Genomic DNA, 16,131 nt, shown 5'->3' on the forward strand with positions numbered 1-16,131 from the left:
CTAGCTCCAAAGGGAATTGGCACTGTTACTCAGTCGCCATGCTTGATTTCCTAAATTCACTTTGTTGAAGGCCAGTAGGTCCCTGTATCCCAGTTCTCCCTTATCTTTCCTTGACTTTAAAACATCCCATATGTTCCGATGAATTCTGGCTTTAGTCTCCCTTTTAGCACTAGAAGGAGGCAATCTTTTGTTCAATAGCTTGCAAATAGAGATAGGAATTTGAAAATAGACATGGCATATTACCGTAGAGCTTGCACCACAATTTTGATAAAAACTTATTTTTCAGCTTGAGACGTCAGTTTTTCCTTCTACACATCTAGCTTGGCACTAATATGTCTCAAAATCTAGGCAAACATATGTTTTTTCGGTACTCCCCAATTCGAAGGGATCCCAAGATATTTACCGGTTTTATCAACAATAGAAACTAATAATTCCCTTTCCATGTTTTCTTTCAAGTTCTTAGGACAGTCCTTATTAAAGAAAATTCCCAATTTATTTAGGTTTATAGCTTGACTAGAGGCTAGACATTACTGATTCAAGATTATTGCCAAATTCTGACATTCCACGAGCTCATCATCTAGAAAGAATATGGAATCCAATAATATAAACTATCATAGCCACACAATTCGCACCAATTGTGTCCAAAAGATTAAAGTTAACCATAGTATCAGGTAAGGACATTTTGCTGCCAAACATTTATTTCTTGATGTACTTTTGTAAGCATGAAATTTGTATTCCAATTTACTGTGTGAAAAGGTTTCATGTTTGCGCATTGCTTAATTTAATTACGCAAATTCACATAGAAATTTTTTCAGATGTCGATATTGATTGCAACTTTTAAAGAGCATGAAAACAACCACGGATGCGCAAAGAATGTGCTCAAGATCTAGAATATATATAAGCCAAAATACAGTCTCTTGTTTTCCGCTATCTACCATAATATAATTAGAAAAAGGTAACAATTAACCATCATTATCCCTTTTCTTCACTCAAAACCAAGCTGCCCGTTTTTTCTTTTCTCAGGTATGTTACTCTACTATTTTTTTTTCCTTGTATACCTATTCAACTTTGCACACATGTATAGCGCGTGCTCAACACTAGTGTATATATATATATCCCAAAATGCGAGACCATCCCCTTCCCAAAACCAAAACCAAAACCAAAACCAACAGCGAACTCTTGTCGGGTTTTGCCATCATCACAAGTCAGGCGTCCGAATGGTGCATAATTAGATGTTTTATTACACGTCCAATAACCAAACACCACGCACCGATCATGTACAATGTGTCCTCATATTATTGTGATCGAGTATATAACGAGCTCAGATATAATTTTAACAGTTTTATCATACTAAATTTTCCTTTTATGCTGCGAGTAGAAAATGCAAGTAAGGTTTCCTCTACAGTTATTACTCTATCAAAAATTAATAAAAGCCACTTAAATGTTGGAGTGGTTTGAAGTGCTTTCAATACGTAAAAATTAATAACTGTAACGTACTACATATTGGGTAAAGCCCTCATAGATAGCTTCTGTGAGTCCGTGCTGTTCCGACATCATGTCTTCAATTTCGTTTTCCAAATTGGGCCCAGGAGCGTCTGTTATCATCCATTCTAACAAACTGTCTAAAAGTTGACGCCCACGAAGAAAATATATCGATGAACCGATGACATATAGTTCTGATAGGTTCTTCAAATTGGAGATATCAAGTGTGGTCAGAGCAAAGCAATTTCCAATATGAAGCTTCGTGACACTCGAGGGAATATGCGGACTATATTCCAAAGCACGGCAATTGAAAAGCTGAAGAGTCTTCAAGTGAGAAAGTGCGCCCAACTCGGGAGATAAGTCAGTAAGGCGTGGGTGACCCAATGTCAAGACTTCCAATTTGGATAATGTCCCAATCCACCAAGGCATGGGATCTTGCACCAGTTCAGATGGGGTAGAGAAATGAGGGCTATTGGTGATTAATAACAGTAGTTTTAGATTGATCAAGTTGGAATAATCAGGAATTGCTATTGGTTTATCAGATATGATGGCCAAAGAAGTCAAGCTTTCTGGAAGTTTTGGCAGGGCTGATTCAAACATTTCAGACAAGCTTAACTTCAATGCATTTAGATTCTCCAGACTTTCCATAGAGTCAGGTAACTCAACGAGTGCTGTAGAGGTTAGATCCAACTCAGTCAATGATCGTAATGCCTTAATGGAGTCTGGAAGTCTGTTCAATTGGAAACATTGATTCAGATATAACCTTTTGAGGTTTGTCAGTGCTCCAATGGAACTGGGTAGGTAAGTAATCGGTGTCTCGGCCAATGAAAGTGTCAACAGAGAAGTTAGACAATTGACTAAAGCTCCAGCTTTTGCTGATGGTGAAATCTGAACATGAGGATTCTCCAAATTCTCGTTACCCCACCAATCAGGAATGTGTCGTATAGAAGTTTTATCAAGGAGAAGTTCTGTGAGAGCTGGCAACCCACCCAACTCTTGTGGCAAATAGCGAAGATTCCCACAGAAGTTCAAGTTCAAGAAAACCAAGCACTTTAGTTGACCAATTGACGAGTCTATTTCAGCTAATCCTTCACACTTTTCCAGAATCAATCTCTCCAACTTCAGGAATCCAGAGAAATCGGGAGTCCTCGTCAAGTGCATACATCTAGACAGGTCAAGAACTTTTAATTTCTCTGCTTTCTGTAGCACCAATAAGACCATTATTAGCAAACCGTGAATACATCAAGAGAATGTAACAATTGATAACAAGAATTGAGCTGAGGGTACCTTGACATGCCTCCATCCATCCCAATGGTGAGTAATTTTACTTCTTGAAAAATCAAGAATGACTAAATTACTCAATGAAAAACTGCTTATCTTCATTATTAGCGGAGGAAAATTATGCCAAGAGAGCCATCTTATATTTGGAAGGAGTTGGTCCTTGCTCAGTAAAAAGTTTGTCAGCAACGTGATCAAGGACTTGTTTTGCCAAAGAAGTGTAGCTTGGGAGAAAAGATAGTCAACTATACGATAAGCGAGGGATTGGCTGTCCACATGAAGGAACCTTAGATTTGGAAGAGCTGCAAATGCTTCAAGACTAAAACAATACTCTGACCAAACCTCAAACTTCAGGCAGAGGGCTAGGAGCTTTTCATTTCTCTGAATCGAAGAACAAGAAAAGTTCATGAAAAAGGACGAGACAATTAGTTAATTAAGAAAAAATTATTGCTTTTTTTTTTTTTTTTTTTTTTGAATTTGAGACAAAGATTGTATTATAGATAATTGAGCATACCCAAAATTCTTAAATCCGCTCTCATCATTCTTAAAATTCAATTTGGAGAGGATTGAAAATGGTTTTGGAAATTTCAATTTTCATAATTTAAGAAGTGTTTCCAAGAACAAGGGGCATTTAAAAATGTAAACGTTGAATAAATTGCAATTGTTTTCACTCAACGGGATTGCGCCCAATTGCTGGATGTGATTTCTCATGCAAAAAAGACATCAGACCCAGAAGTTACCTTCCTTCTCTGTAGCACGTTCAATGCATCTTTGTGATTCCAGAGTCTACTTTGCTTCTCTAATTGCCCACCACTTTCTTGAGAAACAATTTCTCTACCAAGATCTTTGAATTGATCATGCATCCACAACTTATTATCTTCTCCAATTTTAATCAATGACATAAGCTGAAGAACTTCAAGACCTTCTATTGGGCATAGACCACAATCTTTCCACATATGTATCACCATATCCTTATCATATCCAGCCAAAAGACAAGCTATGTCAAGAAATATTTGCCTTTGATAGGGATCTAATGCTTCATAACTTACCATCAACGTAATTCGAATTTGCTCAACAGGACCCTTTTTCCACTTCTCCAGGTATTCGTCCCACATTTCTTTTCTTGGTCCACATGATGATAAAGCTGAACCCATAACCTCAAGAAGCAACGGAAGACCTTGGGCCATCCTCACAATTTCTCTGGATTGTTCTAATTTTTCACTTGGAGGGTGATCACTTCTGAAAGCATGCTTGCTAAATAGCTGAAGGGATCTATGGGAATCCAATATATCAACCGGATAAGTCAATTTTACATCGACTGCTTCAAGAACACTTGCTTCAAGAACACTTGCGTCTCTTGTGGTTATAAGTATTCGGCTTCCAGGACCAAAGCGACCATGCCTTCCCAAAAGAGCCTTTAGTTGACTCTTGTGATTGACATCATCAAGAAGAATAAGAACTTTCTTATCAGGCATTATGTCTTCAATCTTCAACATTCCCTGATCCATGTAATCAATACCTGTATGTTTCTGTTTTGAGAGATCTGAAATTAGTCGATTCTGCAAATACTCAATTCCTTTTGAGTTTAAAGTTTGTCTAACATTGGGAATGAAACAACAGTTAGCAAAGTCTCGAGAAAGCAGATTGTAGACTACTTTGGCAAGAGTCGTCTTTCCAATGCCACCCATTCCGTACAGTCCCATGATCTTTACATCATCGGTGTTGGTGCCTATCTTCCCCATAATTTCTTTAACACTATGGTCAACTCCAACCAAGAAGTCACTAACCACCAAATAAGCCTTCTTCAGCTCAGTTAAAACCTTGGTAACAACCTGTTTAACTAACTCTCCTTCATGCCTGACGATATACACGATGAGGAAGGCCAAGGCAAAGTAGAAAGTAAGTCAGAATTGACAAGCTAAAATCTTTAACAAAGCCATCGCAGGCAAAATGAATTGCAACTGCAAATGTAACTCAAATGTCGCATTGATCAGGAAGAAGAAATTTATGGACATGCAAGGCAGATGCTCAAACTTTGTGCAGAATTAGAACAGCTACGCAACAGTCAAGTATAGTGGATGATCACAATATGTTCCCAATAAGAACAAAGGCCAATGATTTTTACCGGTATTTCTGATGAGCAAACTAGATTCTATTTCTCAAAATAGGTTTACAATTCACATATACCACATGTCCCAAGTGTTATGAGCAATAAACGAGAGATCCATTATATGTTCTCCGTTAGTTTGAGACAAGTATGCAACTAAAAAATCAGCATACAGTATGAGTTCTTTAATAGACAAGAATGTGACTAGGAAATTAGCATACAGTATAAGTTCTTTAATGAATATGTGCTCATTATGCAAATATGCAAAAATCATTTCATATTTAGTGCTACAAAAATTTTTGAATGAACAAAAATAAAACGTCATGTCGGAATGTAGACGTTCCTCAAACAAAAAGAATCGACGTAGCTACAATTTTTCCAAAAAAAGAAAAAAAGAAAAAACGGTGATAACATATTTCAAACCTCGCGCATACACTGTCCACTAAGGCCATAAATAAACCAGAAAGCATTCGTACTTAAATTTCTTTTGAACCACAAACACCACGAATGAAAAGCTTTCTTTGTGTCGGGTAGCAGGACACAATCACGGTGCAACACGCTGTTGTGTAGGTTGATGAGAAAGACAAGAGTTAAGATAATCAGGAACCTGTTAGCCTCCTTTGTTATGTCCCACCCCTTTAACCCTCCAACCTCTTTGAGAGCTTCTCTCCACTTCCGAATCGTCGTATCATCTTTTAATCGCCTCTTGTTCTCGTGCTCCAGCAAGGCCTTGCCGTAGCCTTCCTGTTGGTTTCGAACCTCGGATGGTTCAACATAATAGAAAATAGGCATGATTATCTGTTCCTTCCGTTTTCTGCATTTCACCATATGAGCTAGCTCGTTGAGGCACCATGTGCTAGAAGTATAACCTTTAGAAAAGATAGGTATGGAGATTTTCGATTGCTCAATCGCCCCAAGAATCTCCGGGGCAATTTCTTCACCAATGCGAAGCTCTTCCTTGTCACGGAATGTACGGATTCCTGCTTCTTTGAGACTGCAGTAAAGATAATCCGCAATTCCTATGCGCGTATCAGGCCCCCTGAAACTCAAGAACACTTCATAGCCACACCCTTGTACTGCTTCAGGTATTTGCATCGGTGTCTGGTTCCGGGAAGAACCAGCTGCTCCAATGCCACTTATAGATGCAGGGGTCTCCATTGCGCAACCAGTTGCAGAGAAAGTGAAGCACCACAGTCGTACCAGTTCAGAAAATGAAGCTGAAAGAACCTAGACGAGTAGGATATTACTGTAAAACATCGATTATGACTTGCATCATTGGTCTCGAGATAGTTTCCCGTGACTGCAAAATCTCAGGCAAGCTAGCTATTGGGAAACTCACCTGTCCCTGGAAATGCAAGAGCACATAGCACGTGCTCTACAGGTCTATTTTGATAATTTTGGCTTCTCTTACGGAATAGTCAAGGCGCCGATGCCATCAGATTCATGATTCGAATTGAAACATACATGTCATTTCCATGTCACCTGCTCCAAGGTCTTCACGCGACTTTCACAAACGCGTGATTATATTTATTCACACATAGTGCGAGATTGTGAAGGGGTTTACCCGTCCCGAGGTTTTACCCTTCCACGGTTTCGGGTACTTGCATCAGCTTGTAGTACCTGGATGAACCAGCTTCTCCAAAGTCATTGACGATGACCAAGGCAGGAGTTTCCATCACCATCAATAACTCGCATAGAAATGAAGCACGGCAAGAGTCCGCCAGAGCCGATTCGAGTGATGTGAAACTGACGATGTAATAATCGTGAGAGGGAGAGAGAGCGGAAAGAAGAAGACAAGAGGGAGGAGATAGTGGGAGACGAGGGAAATAATTGAGGGAGGTGGGTAAGGAGGAGGAGGAGGAGGAGGAGGGAAAGAGGAAAAAAACGAAAGAGAAAAAGAGGGAAAGCGGGCGGGGATAGAGAGAGACCGACAGCGTGATAATTGGGTCCTACCCGGCGGCGAGGGGGTGAGGGGAGAGGAGAGAAACCGACAGCGTGATAATCGAGGGAGCGGGAGAAGACGATGACGGTGGGTAGATAATCGAGGGAGTGGGAGACAATGAGAGGTTTTTTTCTTTTTGGGCCCGAGAGAGAGAATAGCAAAAACGGAAAGGAGAAAAGAGGAGAGAAATAACGACGAAAAAGATTAGAGTCGATGGATAGCGCTCCAAGAAATAATTTCCATTTAGAAATAATTTTTTTTATAAAATAAATTTTAAATAAAAGATCGTAACGTACGATCCATAATTTTTTTTTTGTAAAAGATTGTAGCGTGATAATTAGGTCCCCGCGACGGAGAGTGAGTGGCTAAGTAGTATCGACACGTGACACGACAAAGATACGTCGACATCTCATTTCTAAAAAATAAAAATTTCGACACATCAAAACACATTTATTAAATAAATCAAATTTAAAAATAACCTACAATAAATTTACACTAATCATTCAATATTCATTCAATATTCAGTACTTTTATTTTTCGAAATTACTTCTTAATTTTATTTAATTATTTTTTCGATTAAATTCCCCTCTCCCGCCCAACCCCACCCCAACTCCCTTTTTCCCTTGTCTCTTTTCCCATCACCATATTTTTTTCACTTTTCTTTACCTCCCCACCACCTGACACTCCCCCTCCTTCCTGTCACTTCCCCCATTTTTCCATTATCTCTCTTCCCCCATTCCCATATTTTTTTCACTTTTCTTTTCCTCCCCTGCCACGTGACACTTCCCCTCCCTCGTGTCACTTCCCCCTTTTCCCTCGTCTCTTCCCCCACCCCCATATTTTTTCACTTTTCTTTCCCTCCCTCACCTCCTGTCACTTCCGCCCTTTTTCCCTCTGAGACCTTTCTTTCCCTCCCTCACTGGTCGCCCATTGGCCCTTGACAATTTCTTTTTTGGACCAACATTGGCCCTTGATAATTGAGGGAGTGGGAGAAGACGACGACGATGGGTAGATAATCGAGGGAGTGGGAGACAATGAGAGGCTTTTTTCTTTTTGGCCCTAAGAGAGAAATAGCAAAGCGGAAAGAGAAAAGAGAGAAATAACAACGAAAAAAATAAGAGTAGTTGGATAGCGCTCCAAGAAATAATTTCTTTTTAAAAATAATTTTTTTGTATTTTTATTTTATAAAATATTTTTTAAGTGAAAGATTGTAGCGTACGATCCATAATATTTCTTTTTAGAAATAATTTCTCAAAAATTAAAAAAATTAATTAACATTATCAAATGAATTTCTTCTTTTTTTTTTTTTCCGAAAAACAAAAGAACAGAAATTTGGAGCCTTGGGTATGCATTCTACACCCCAACAAATCGGATTAATTTTAGGGAAAATTTCAAATAAAACTTGAAGTGCCTTCATTTTTTCAAATAATAGCTTAAAATGGACATGGCCTAAGTGGATATGGTCATGTCAAATAAGGGCTCAACCTCGCCGGTCGTCAACTAGCTAAATGTTTTGACCAATAAATGGTGTTTTCGTCTAATTACAATTTTAATTGTAAATTATTTTTTTATCCTTTCTTTTCTTTCCTTTTTCCTTTTCTTATTTTTTTTTTTTTCCGACAAGGGCCAATGGGCGATCGGTGAGGGCCTACCAACCCTCACCTAGGGCTAATGAGGCTCAACAACCCTTGCCAACAGCTAGTGAGGGCTTGCAAGCTTTCAATTGGGGCCAGTGAGGGCAACCTCACCCTAGGTGAGGATGACCTCGCTAATGACCATGAAGGCGACCTCCCGAGGGTGAGGGTCATCGAGCCCTTGTTGACCCAAACAAGGGCTAGCCGACGAAGGGTGGCGGCCTCATCAAATCAGCGAGGGCAACCCTCGCCCAACACTTTTTAGCATTGCGGGTGACTAGCCAGCCACCTGTGAAGAAGAAAGCAAAGCTAGAAAAGGCAAAAAAAAAGAAGATAAATAACTAAAATTCCTTGACTAGTCGAAAAGTCAAGCCTTTTTTTTTTCAAACATACATAATCACTTCAAACCCTTATTTGAAACAACATCCACTCCATATCTTTATTTGATAAAATTATGGTATTTCAGACATATGTTTAAAAATAAAGTACACTTGAGTCCTTATTCAAGAAAATAAAATTATTGAATTTTCCCTTAATTTTATTTCATAGAGCTCAAATTTTTTGAATATGTCATCTCTAAGTAGCTTTTGATTATTTTGTTAGAATTCTCGAGTGGTGATTTTTTTCTTTTTCAAATTTATAAATTCAAATCTTAAAAGTGATAGAGATTATATGTAATATGAATATGAAAGGAATTGCACAACATATCCTTTATGAAATTGGAAAATGTAATTTTAAAAAACATATTTGTTGCATAAATGCAAATCGGACATTTACTGCCCTTTTGCCTTTTGGTGATTTGAAATGACATAGGAAAGCTTTTCTTGAAATGATACGAGAAATGCTCTACAGAAAGGATTGTCAATGGCTATATGTATAGATTTGACTATGCATATTGATTTTAGAATGTCCTTCTTAGTTGAGCCGCTATCTTATAATAAGTGAAGATCTTGCTAAGGGGGAAGTATTGATCACCTTGTGACTGGACATTATATTGTGATAAATATCGAACATGAGATTAGTTGATGGAATTGATTATTGATGTGTAATTTGAGATCGACCAATGGAATAGACCATTAATGTGTGATTTAAAAGTTGACTAAATGAATATTTCTATATTTCACTATTCACTTTGACCATATTTCACTGTTCATTATGTATTATTGAGATTTTGGTATTCCTAGTTATATTCATAGTGACTAATCATGTTTCTTTAGTGAAGTTCATAGAGAGCGAGTACCCATTAAGGTATTAAGAGAGCAACATAGATGATAATTACTATAACTTAGTTTCAAATGTCAAGCCAATATGAAGAATTGTTAAATTATATATCAAGTTTGAGGTGTTTATGGAATGACATATCGAGATACGTTGTATATTAATATACATCATTTTTATAATTATTTTAATTCGAATTCGCAAATAAATGAATAATAAAAAGAGCCTATAATAAATTTATATTAAAAATATTAATTTACTATTTGTTAATATCATTAATTATTTCAATTTGGCAAATTCAACTCTACTCCAATAATCCATAAAATTTGGAGAAAAAATAAATAGTTCATATTTTGGACTTGTGTGGCAGAGTAGGTTGGAAAAGAAGAAAAAAAAAATTTGGGAGTTAAATTGTGCGTTATAGGAAATGAGAATAGAGAGAAGAAAATCTTAGAATTTTCTTATTTCCCCTCTATTAGTTTTATTATTAATATTTTTTGCTTTCTTACATATTTATATTTTGACCCATTATTTATTGAATTTTTTTTTTAAAATTGATTTCGTGCATGTTCAAATTCTAAATTCATATGTCGGAATACTTGTCTGTCAAAGTGTGTTAGGAGAATTAATCCTGTATCGGATTTTTCGAATTCGATACGTTGATCGAGTATCGTACATACTCTGACACCACACGAAAACTTTCTAATAATGTAGGTGTTTCATGGAGTATAAGACAAAAGAAGGGGGTCTAGAATAATAGATAGGGAAAATGTCACAAATAGTCCATCTTTTACGCGTGTGCGATTTCGTCACGAACTTTCGATTGGGCACGATTTGATCGAACCCATTGATAAATGTCCATTTAGTCGCAGACTTTTGATCGGCCGATTTGGTCTTGAACTATTCATAAATGTCCGATTTAGTCCTTCGTTACTGTTTTTCATTTTTTAAAATTTTGTTAAATTTTTTAAAATTTTTAAAATTTTTTAAAATTTTTAAATTTTTTTGCTTTTTCTCCTTCCCTCCGCCGGTTCCGGCGGAGGGAAGCTGGCGTCCGGCGAGGGTCGCCCTCGCCGGCGTCGGGCGAGGGCCGTCCTCGCCGGATGCAGGCGAGGGCGACCCTCGCCGGTGTCGGGCGAGGGCTCCCTCGCAGAGAGGGAGCCCCTCGCCCGACGCCGGGGTGCTCCCTCGCAGATCTGGCGAGGGCTTCCCTCGCCGACGTCGGGCGAGGGCGGCCCTCGCCAGATCTAGCGAGGTGCTCCCTCGCCTGACGCCGGCGAGGGGAGCCCCTTGCCAGATCTGCGAGGGGCTCCTCGCCAGATCTGCGAGGGAGCCCCTCGCCCGACGCTGGCGAGGGAGCCCCTCGCTCGACGCCGGCGAGGGAGCACCCCGGCGTCGGGCGAGGGGCTCCCTTGCCCGACAGCGGCGAGGCCGCCCTCGCTTGCGTCCGGCGAGGACGGCCCTCGCCAGATCTGGCGAGGTGCTCCCTCGCCCGACGCCGGCGAGGGGAGCCCCTTGCCGGATCTGCGAGGGAGCTCCTCGCCAGATCTGCGAGGGCCCCTCGCCCGACAGCGGCGAGGGCCGCCCTCGCCTGCGTCCGGCGAGGACGGCCCTCGCCCGACGCCGGCGAGGGCTACCCTCGCCGGACGCCGGCTTCCCTCCGCCGGCTCCGGCGGAGGGAAGGAGAAAAAGCAAAAAATTAAAAAATTAAAAAAATTTTTAAAAAATTAAAAAAAAGGAAAAACAGTAACGAAGGACTAAATCGGACATTTATGAATAGTTTAAGGATCAAATTGAGCCCGATCAAGTCCGCGACTAAATTGGGCATTTATCAATAATTCGGGGCCAAATCGTGGCCGATCGAAAGTTCGGGGGACGAAATCAAGCATCGTCAAGAAGTATAGGGGCATTTGTGACATTTTCCTAATAGATATTTATGTATGTGTGTTTTTGTCTGGGATCACCTAGCGTTTAGAAATAAAAAAGAAAACAAAAGAAAGCTAAATATATAGGGTTTTCTTTTTTCTCTAGCCTAGGTCGCTCTTTCTCCACGAGTCCAGCCGCAGGTGGGCTCCACCAGCGGGAGTTGTAGCCGCACGGCAAGCAGGGATTTGATCGCCGCACGATAACTGCCTTGAGAGCGGCGGCGCGTAGAAGGAAAAAACCATGGGTCTCACGAGGACAAGCTCCTGGCCGTCGGCCGAGCTTGAACATCCGTTGGAATCGTGCCGTGATTTTTTTATAACCACTTAAATTGTTTATTTGTAAACATTTAAAATTTATATTTAATCTAAATGTGAAAAATCTTTGAGTTGTGAGATAGAGATCGTAAATTAGTAGATTATTTGTTGTTGGGGATTGTACTATGATACGAGTCAAAGAAAACGGAAATAGAATTTGCGGGAGGTATGTTATCCTACAAGCACGGCCCTTCCGTGATCTCATAATAGAGATTGCCTATTAGCTACTAAATTCATCTTTATTTTTTGACTTGTATTATAGAAAATTTTAAGGTAGTAGAATTCTGATATACAGATTTTACATTATGGCAAGTGCAGAGTGTGCTATCAAGATTGATCAGAAAATTTCTAGTCTTGAAAAATCATACTAAACAGAAAGGAAGTAACGAGAGACTTTTAGGAATTCATAATAAAGCACATAATATTATTTTCTAGGTAGGGTGCGTTCTGCCCTTTAATATTTACAAACATTGCCTTATATCTAAATTGCTTAAAAAAAAAAAAAAAAATTGACAAAGACCAACGCACTATAATTTTACAAACCCTTTATGGCCGACAATGGCTCATTTTTTTGCATTTGTCGAGTCTCAGACTTACTTTTCCACATCTAACAGACTCTTATCCCACTTTTTTCCACTTTGCTACAATACCAAACGATATACTATAGCATTATGAATAGTACCAACTAGTGTCAAATAATATGCTACAGTGTTGTGAACAGAACTAAAATAGTGCCAAACAATATGCTATAGTACTTTGAGTGAAAATTTTTAGCTTCTTCATATGGATCATTTGACTCTTCTATCTAAATTGCTTCTTCAACTCCTTTACTCATTGTTCCTATAAATAGGTTTGTCAAAGTTATCGTCTTAACTATTTAAGTTATCTTAATATTTCTACCTTCGGTATTCACTGATGAGTCTTTCGAGTTCTAGAGCTTCAGTACTTGTATAATCTAGGAGCTGATAAGAATTGGATGGAATGTTAGGAGAATTAAAAATGCTTCTCTTCAAATACTACTATTTGAGTGCTTTGAGGAGCTTATCTATTTCTTCAATTGTTGGAGCAACTTGTGCATTTAATTCAGACGACCTTTGTCTTTTGGATGACTGATGAAAGCTTGTTAAAGTGTCAATGGAGCTTGATGGAATGCCAAGTTAGGGTAGATTCCAAGTTGGAGTGATGGACTTCCTCTGTTAAGGTCTAAACTGAGTGCAAGCTGCAATTTACTATGATGAAAAAGATCTTGTGATAGTGGTCTACCCTATGGATCTTTCAATGATGAAGCTGGATCTTGTGAAGATTTTGTGACCTAGAACTATTTGGCATGTTCATTTCATAGCAGGCAAGCATCGATCATTGGTCAAGTTGCATGATAGTCATCGCAATGATCCCAAGAAATAATATCAACTTTCGTTGGCCATGTCTTTGGTGGGATGACTTAAAGAAATAGCTTCTTCTCATAGAAAATTCTCAAACTTCTTCAAAAATTATTTGATATTCTAATGTGGAAAAGTAGTGGATCCTTAATCTTCATCCAACTAGTGAAAGGGTGTTGTAAATCCTTGTATCATTTTCATCTCTCGATATTTTCTTGATGCTTATCAAATTAGGAAATTTTTTATTGTTCATCAATCATGACATTTTCTTAGAATTTTTCAAGTATGCAGATATTAGCACTAGTTCGACAATATTTAAAAAGTTCAAGTAGAATGGGTGGGAATAGACGATAAGCGTTGATGATCTCCCATCAGCGCTATTGGCAGTATCTAAAGATTCACTAACAAACCACTAAGGGGATATGGGTTAACCCAGTTTCTGTAATTAGGATTTCATTACTGTAAAAAGGAAAATACTAACAAGGAACCATTATACAAACGATGATAATCCTTCTCAAAAGTTGAGTGATTTATTATAAAAGATGGCTTATTTTAAGACAAGATGTTCACCACAAATCTAGATCTATTGTCACGATTAACTTTTGCCAGTTTTGGTGCATACTTATCATGAAACGACGTTTTTACCACTTAGCTAGATTTACTGCGAAATGAGACTTTTCGTCAACTCTTTTTTTAATTAACCGGAGTTTGATCCCTGGTGCATCCCAAATCCCCCACTCCTTGCCACTAACGGACCGAGATATTGGATGTAGACTTATTGTCATACCATAAGGTACAAAAACATGTAAAAAAAAAAAAAAAAAAATGTAGTTTTCGCTCATACTCATCATATGGATACCCTAAAATGATGCATATATTAATAAAATAAGTATTTTTACTATTATTAGATATAGTGCCCCACATTTGAGATATGTGCACCATAAATGATCCTTTTATCACGTTTCAGAATAAAATACCACAGAATGAGGTTTTTTTTTCCCCGATTGATGATATAGGTGTGTTGCCATGAAATTAATGTTGATACAAAATTACCACTTGGGAAATTTTGTTACCTTTATTGAAATACATGTATGACAAAATGGGACGTTATTTTATGCATTGAGTAGATACAAATTCATGCTGAAAATAAAGAAAAATATCACAATTTAAAATAAATCCTTTGGGAGGGAAATTCACCATTAAGGTAGGCATCTTCCCAACAAATAAAATGGTAAGTTTAATTAGCGTTTTGACCAAACAACGCACAAATTGTTGGTTAGGTTCGCTCTGATGTAGAGGAAGCCCAATGAATTGTAAGTCCAAAGGCATGAATTCATATGATAAGTCATATAAAGAAATATGGATTCTCACTATCTTTTATATAGTAGTCACAAAGAACGTTAGTTGAGATGTAGTAACAAGAGAGAAAGAGAAAACATTACATAACATTTGGGTTGAGAGTAGTATCTGATTTATATTAAGTTGGTATCGGAAGTCGATTCATGGTCCGATTGAGCTAAAATTTGTCAGCGTGTTTGTGGCACACTCTTTCCGAATATGAACGGTTTGATTTTCATTTGAAGCTTCCTACATCAGGTTTTTCGTGGGTTAAACAAAACCTACGTTTTTTATGAGATTTATCCTTGATCTCTTGAAATTCATGTGTATTGCCAAGAATGATATCCTTGATGTCTTTGCTGCTATGTTCCTCTAGTATTTACTAGATAAAATTTTGCTCACTTAGTTTTGTTAATAGTGAAGATTTTTGGATGGACTTTGGTCTCGTAGTTTTTTTATCACCTCACATCGAGGAGGTTTTCAAATAAAGAATCGCCTTATATTTGCGTGCTTAGTATTTATATTGCTCTATCATATCATTTCTTATTATGTTTGCACAAGAGAGGAGATTATTTTGCTCTCACTAATTCAATATTATTTAAGTTGTTATTGTTCTTCCAATAAAGTGGTATTAGAACTTTGGCTATTGCTTAATTTTTTGGCTTGTGTTAAATAATGGAAATAAATATGAGTAGAATGGTTACATTGAATTGTTCGAATTATCATATTTCGAAAGGGAAGATAGAAAAACTATTATATGTAAAAGATTATTACTTGTCCATATTTGCTGAAGAGAAACCAAATAATAAAACTGACGCTTAATGGTCTATATTTCATCGTCAAGTACTTGTGGTTATATTAGGCAGTTGATGGATGATAATATTTTGAACCATATTATGGAGGAAACATATGCACACAATTTGCGGAATAAGCTCAAACGGTTGTATGTTCAAAAGATGGGAATAATAAGTTATTCATGAACAGATGAGGGCTCTGAGATATCAAGATAGTGCTCATTTGATTAATTCATTAATTTTTTTCAAGGAATTATAAATTAGTTGGCTGTCATGGGAATCGAGTTTGATAATGAGATACTAGCATTATAGTTGCTTGGTATTTTGCTAGACTCGTGGGAACGTCTTTATTAATTCAGCTCCTGGATACTATGGATTTGGCCAAAAGTAGTGTTTTGAATGACGAGATGAGAATGAAGACATAGGGACATTCTCTTCACATTCTAATGCATTAGTTGTTGAGTGTTGAAACCTGAATTTTAGCAATCTAGTTATTCATTTATTGCATAGAAAATTAGGGATTAATTTTTAAACTCTAAATAAAATCACATAGTTTTAGGAGCATGTTTTATTTATGTTTTCATTAATTGCATTAGCATTGGATTGGTGATGGACGGTTTTGAGCTTAAAAATTAAGTGAATTGAGCCCACAAAAGGTGCTAAAATTCGGCTAAGGCTAGGGGACTAGGTGGCCGAAATTCATAGGGTAGAAGGGCCTT

General features: G+C 38.0%; 1 protein-coding gene across 2 annotated transcripts; it reads right to left on the reverse strand.

Moving 5' to 3' along the window:
* Nucleotides 1-1,444: 1,444 nt before the first annotated feature.
* LOC104437117 (disease resistance protein RUN1-like) lies at nt 1,445-6,699 on the reverse strand. Of its 2 annotated transcripts, XM_039305928.1 has the most exons (5): nt 6,207-6,699; nt 5,475-6,094; nt 3,501-4,617; nt 2,770-3,141; nt 1,445-2,682 (listed from the first exon to the last, which is right to left on the reverse strand). In XM_039305928.1, exons 2-5 carry the CDS (start codon nt 6,023-6,025, stop codon nt 1,480-1,482), a joined length of 3,243 nt encoding a protein of 1,080 aa, XP_039161862.1. In that variant the 5' UTR covers nt 6,026-6,094; nt 6,207-6,699; the 3' UTR covers nt 1,445-1,479. The 2 variants fall into 2 exon arrangements, with proteins under 2 accessions (XP_039161862.1, XP_039161860.1); XM_039305926.1 differs by having other exon boundaries at nt 5,475-6,699.
* Nucleotides 6,700-16,131: the final 9,432 nt, after the last annotated feature.

The sequence above is a fragment of the Eucalyptus grandis genome, chromosome 2, assembly GCF_016545825.1.
Source record: "Eucalyptus grandis isolate ANBG69807.140 chromosome 2, ASM1654582v1, whole genome shotgun sequence".
In the NCBI taxonomy this organism is placed as follows: domain Eukaryota; kingdom Viridiplantae; phylum Streptophyta; class Magnoliopsida; order Myrtales; family Myrtaceae; genus Eucalyptus; species Eucalyptus grandis.

Excerpts from the sequence above, each read along its gene's own strand:
- LOC104437117 (XM_039305928.1), bottom strand. The coding sequence starts at position 6,025 with ATGGAGACCCCTGCATCTATAAGTGGCATTGGAGCAGCTGGTTCTTCC. Across the intron at positions 3,142-3,500 it reads ACGTGCTACAGAGAAGGAAG|AGAAATGAAAAGCTCCTAGC; the intron begins GTAACTTCTGGG and ends TCTTCGATTCAG. Across the intron at positions 2,683-2,769 it reads ATGGATGGAGGCATGTCAAG|AAAGCAGAGAAATTAAAAGT; the intron begins GTACCCTCAGCT and ends TTGGTGCTACAG.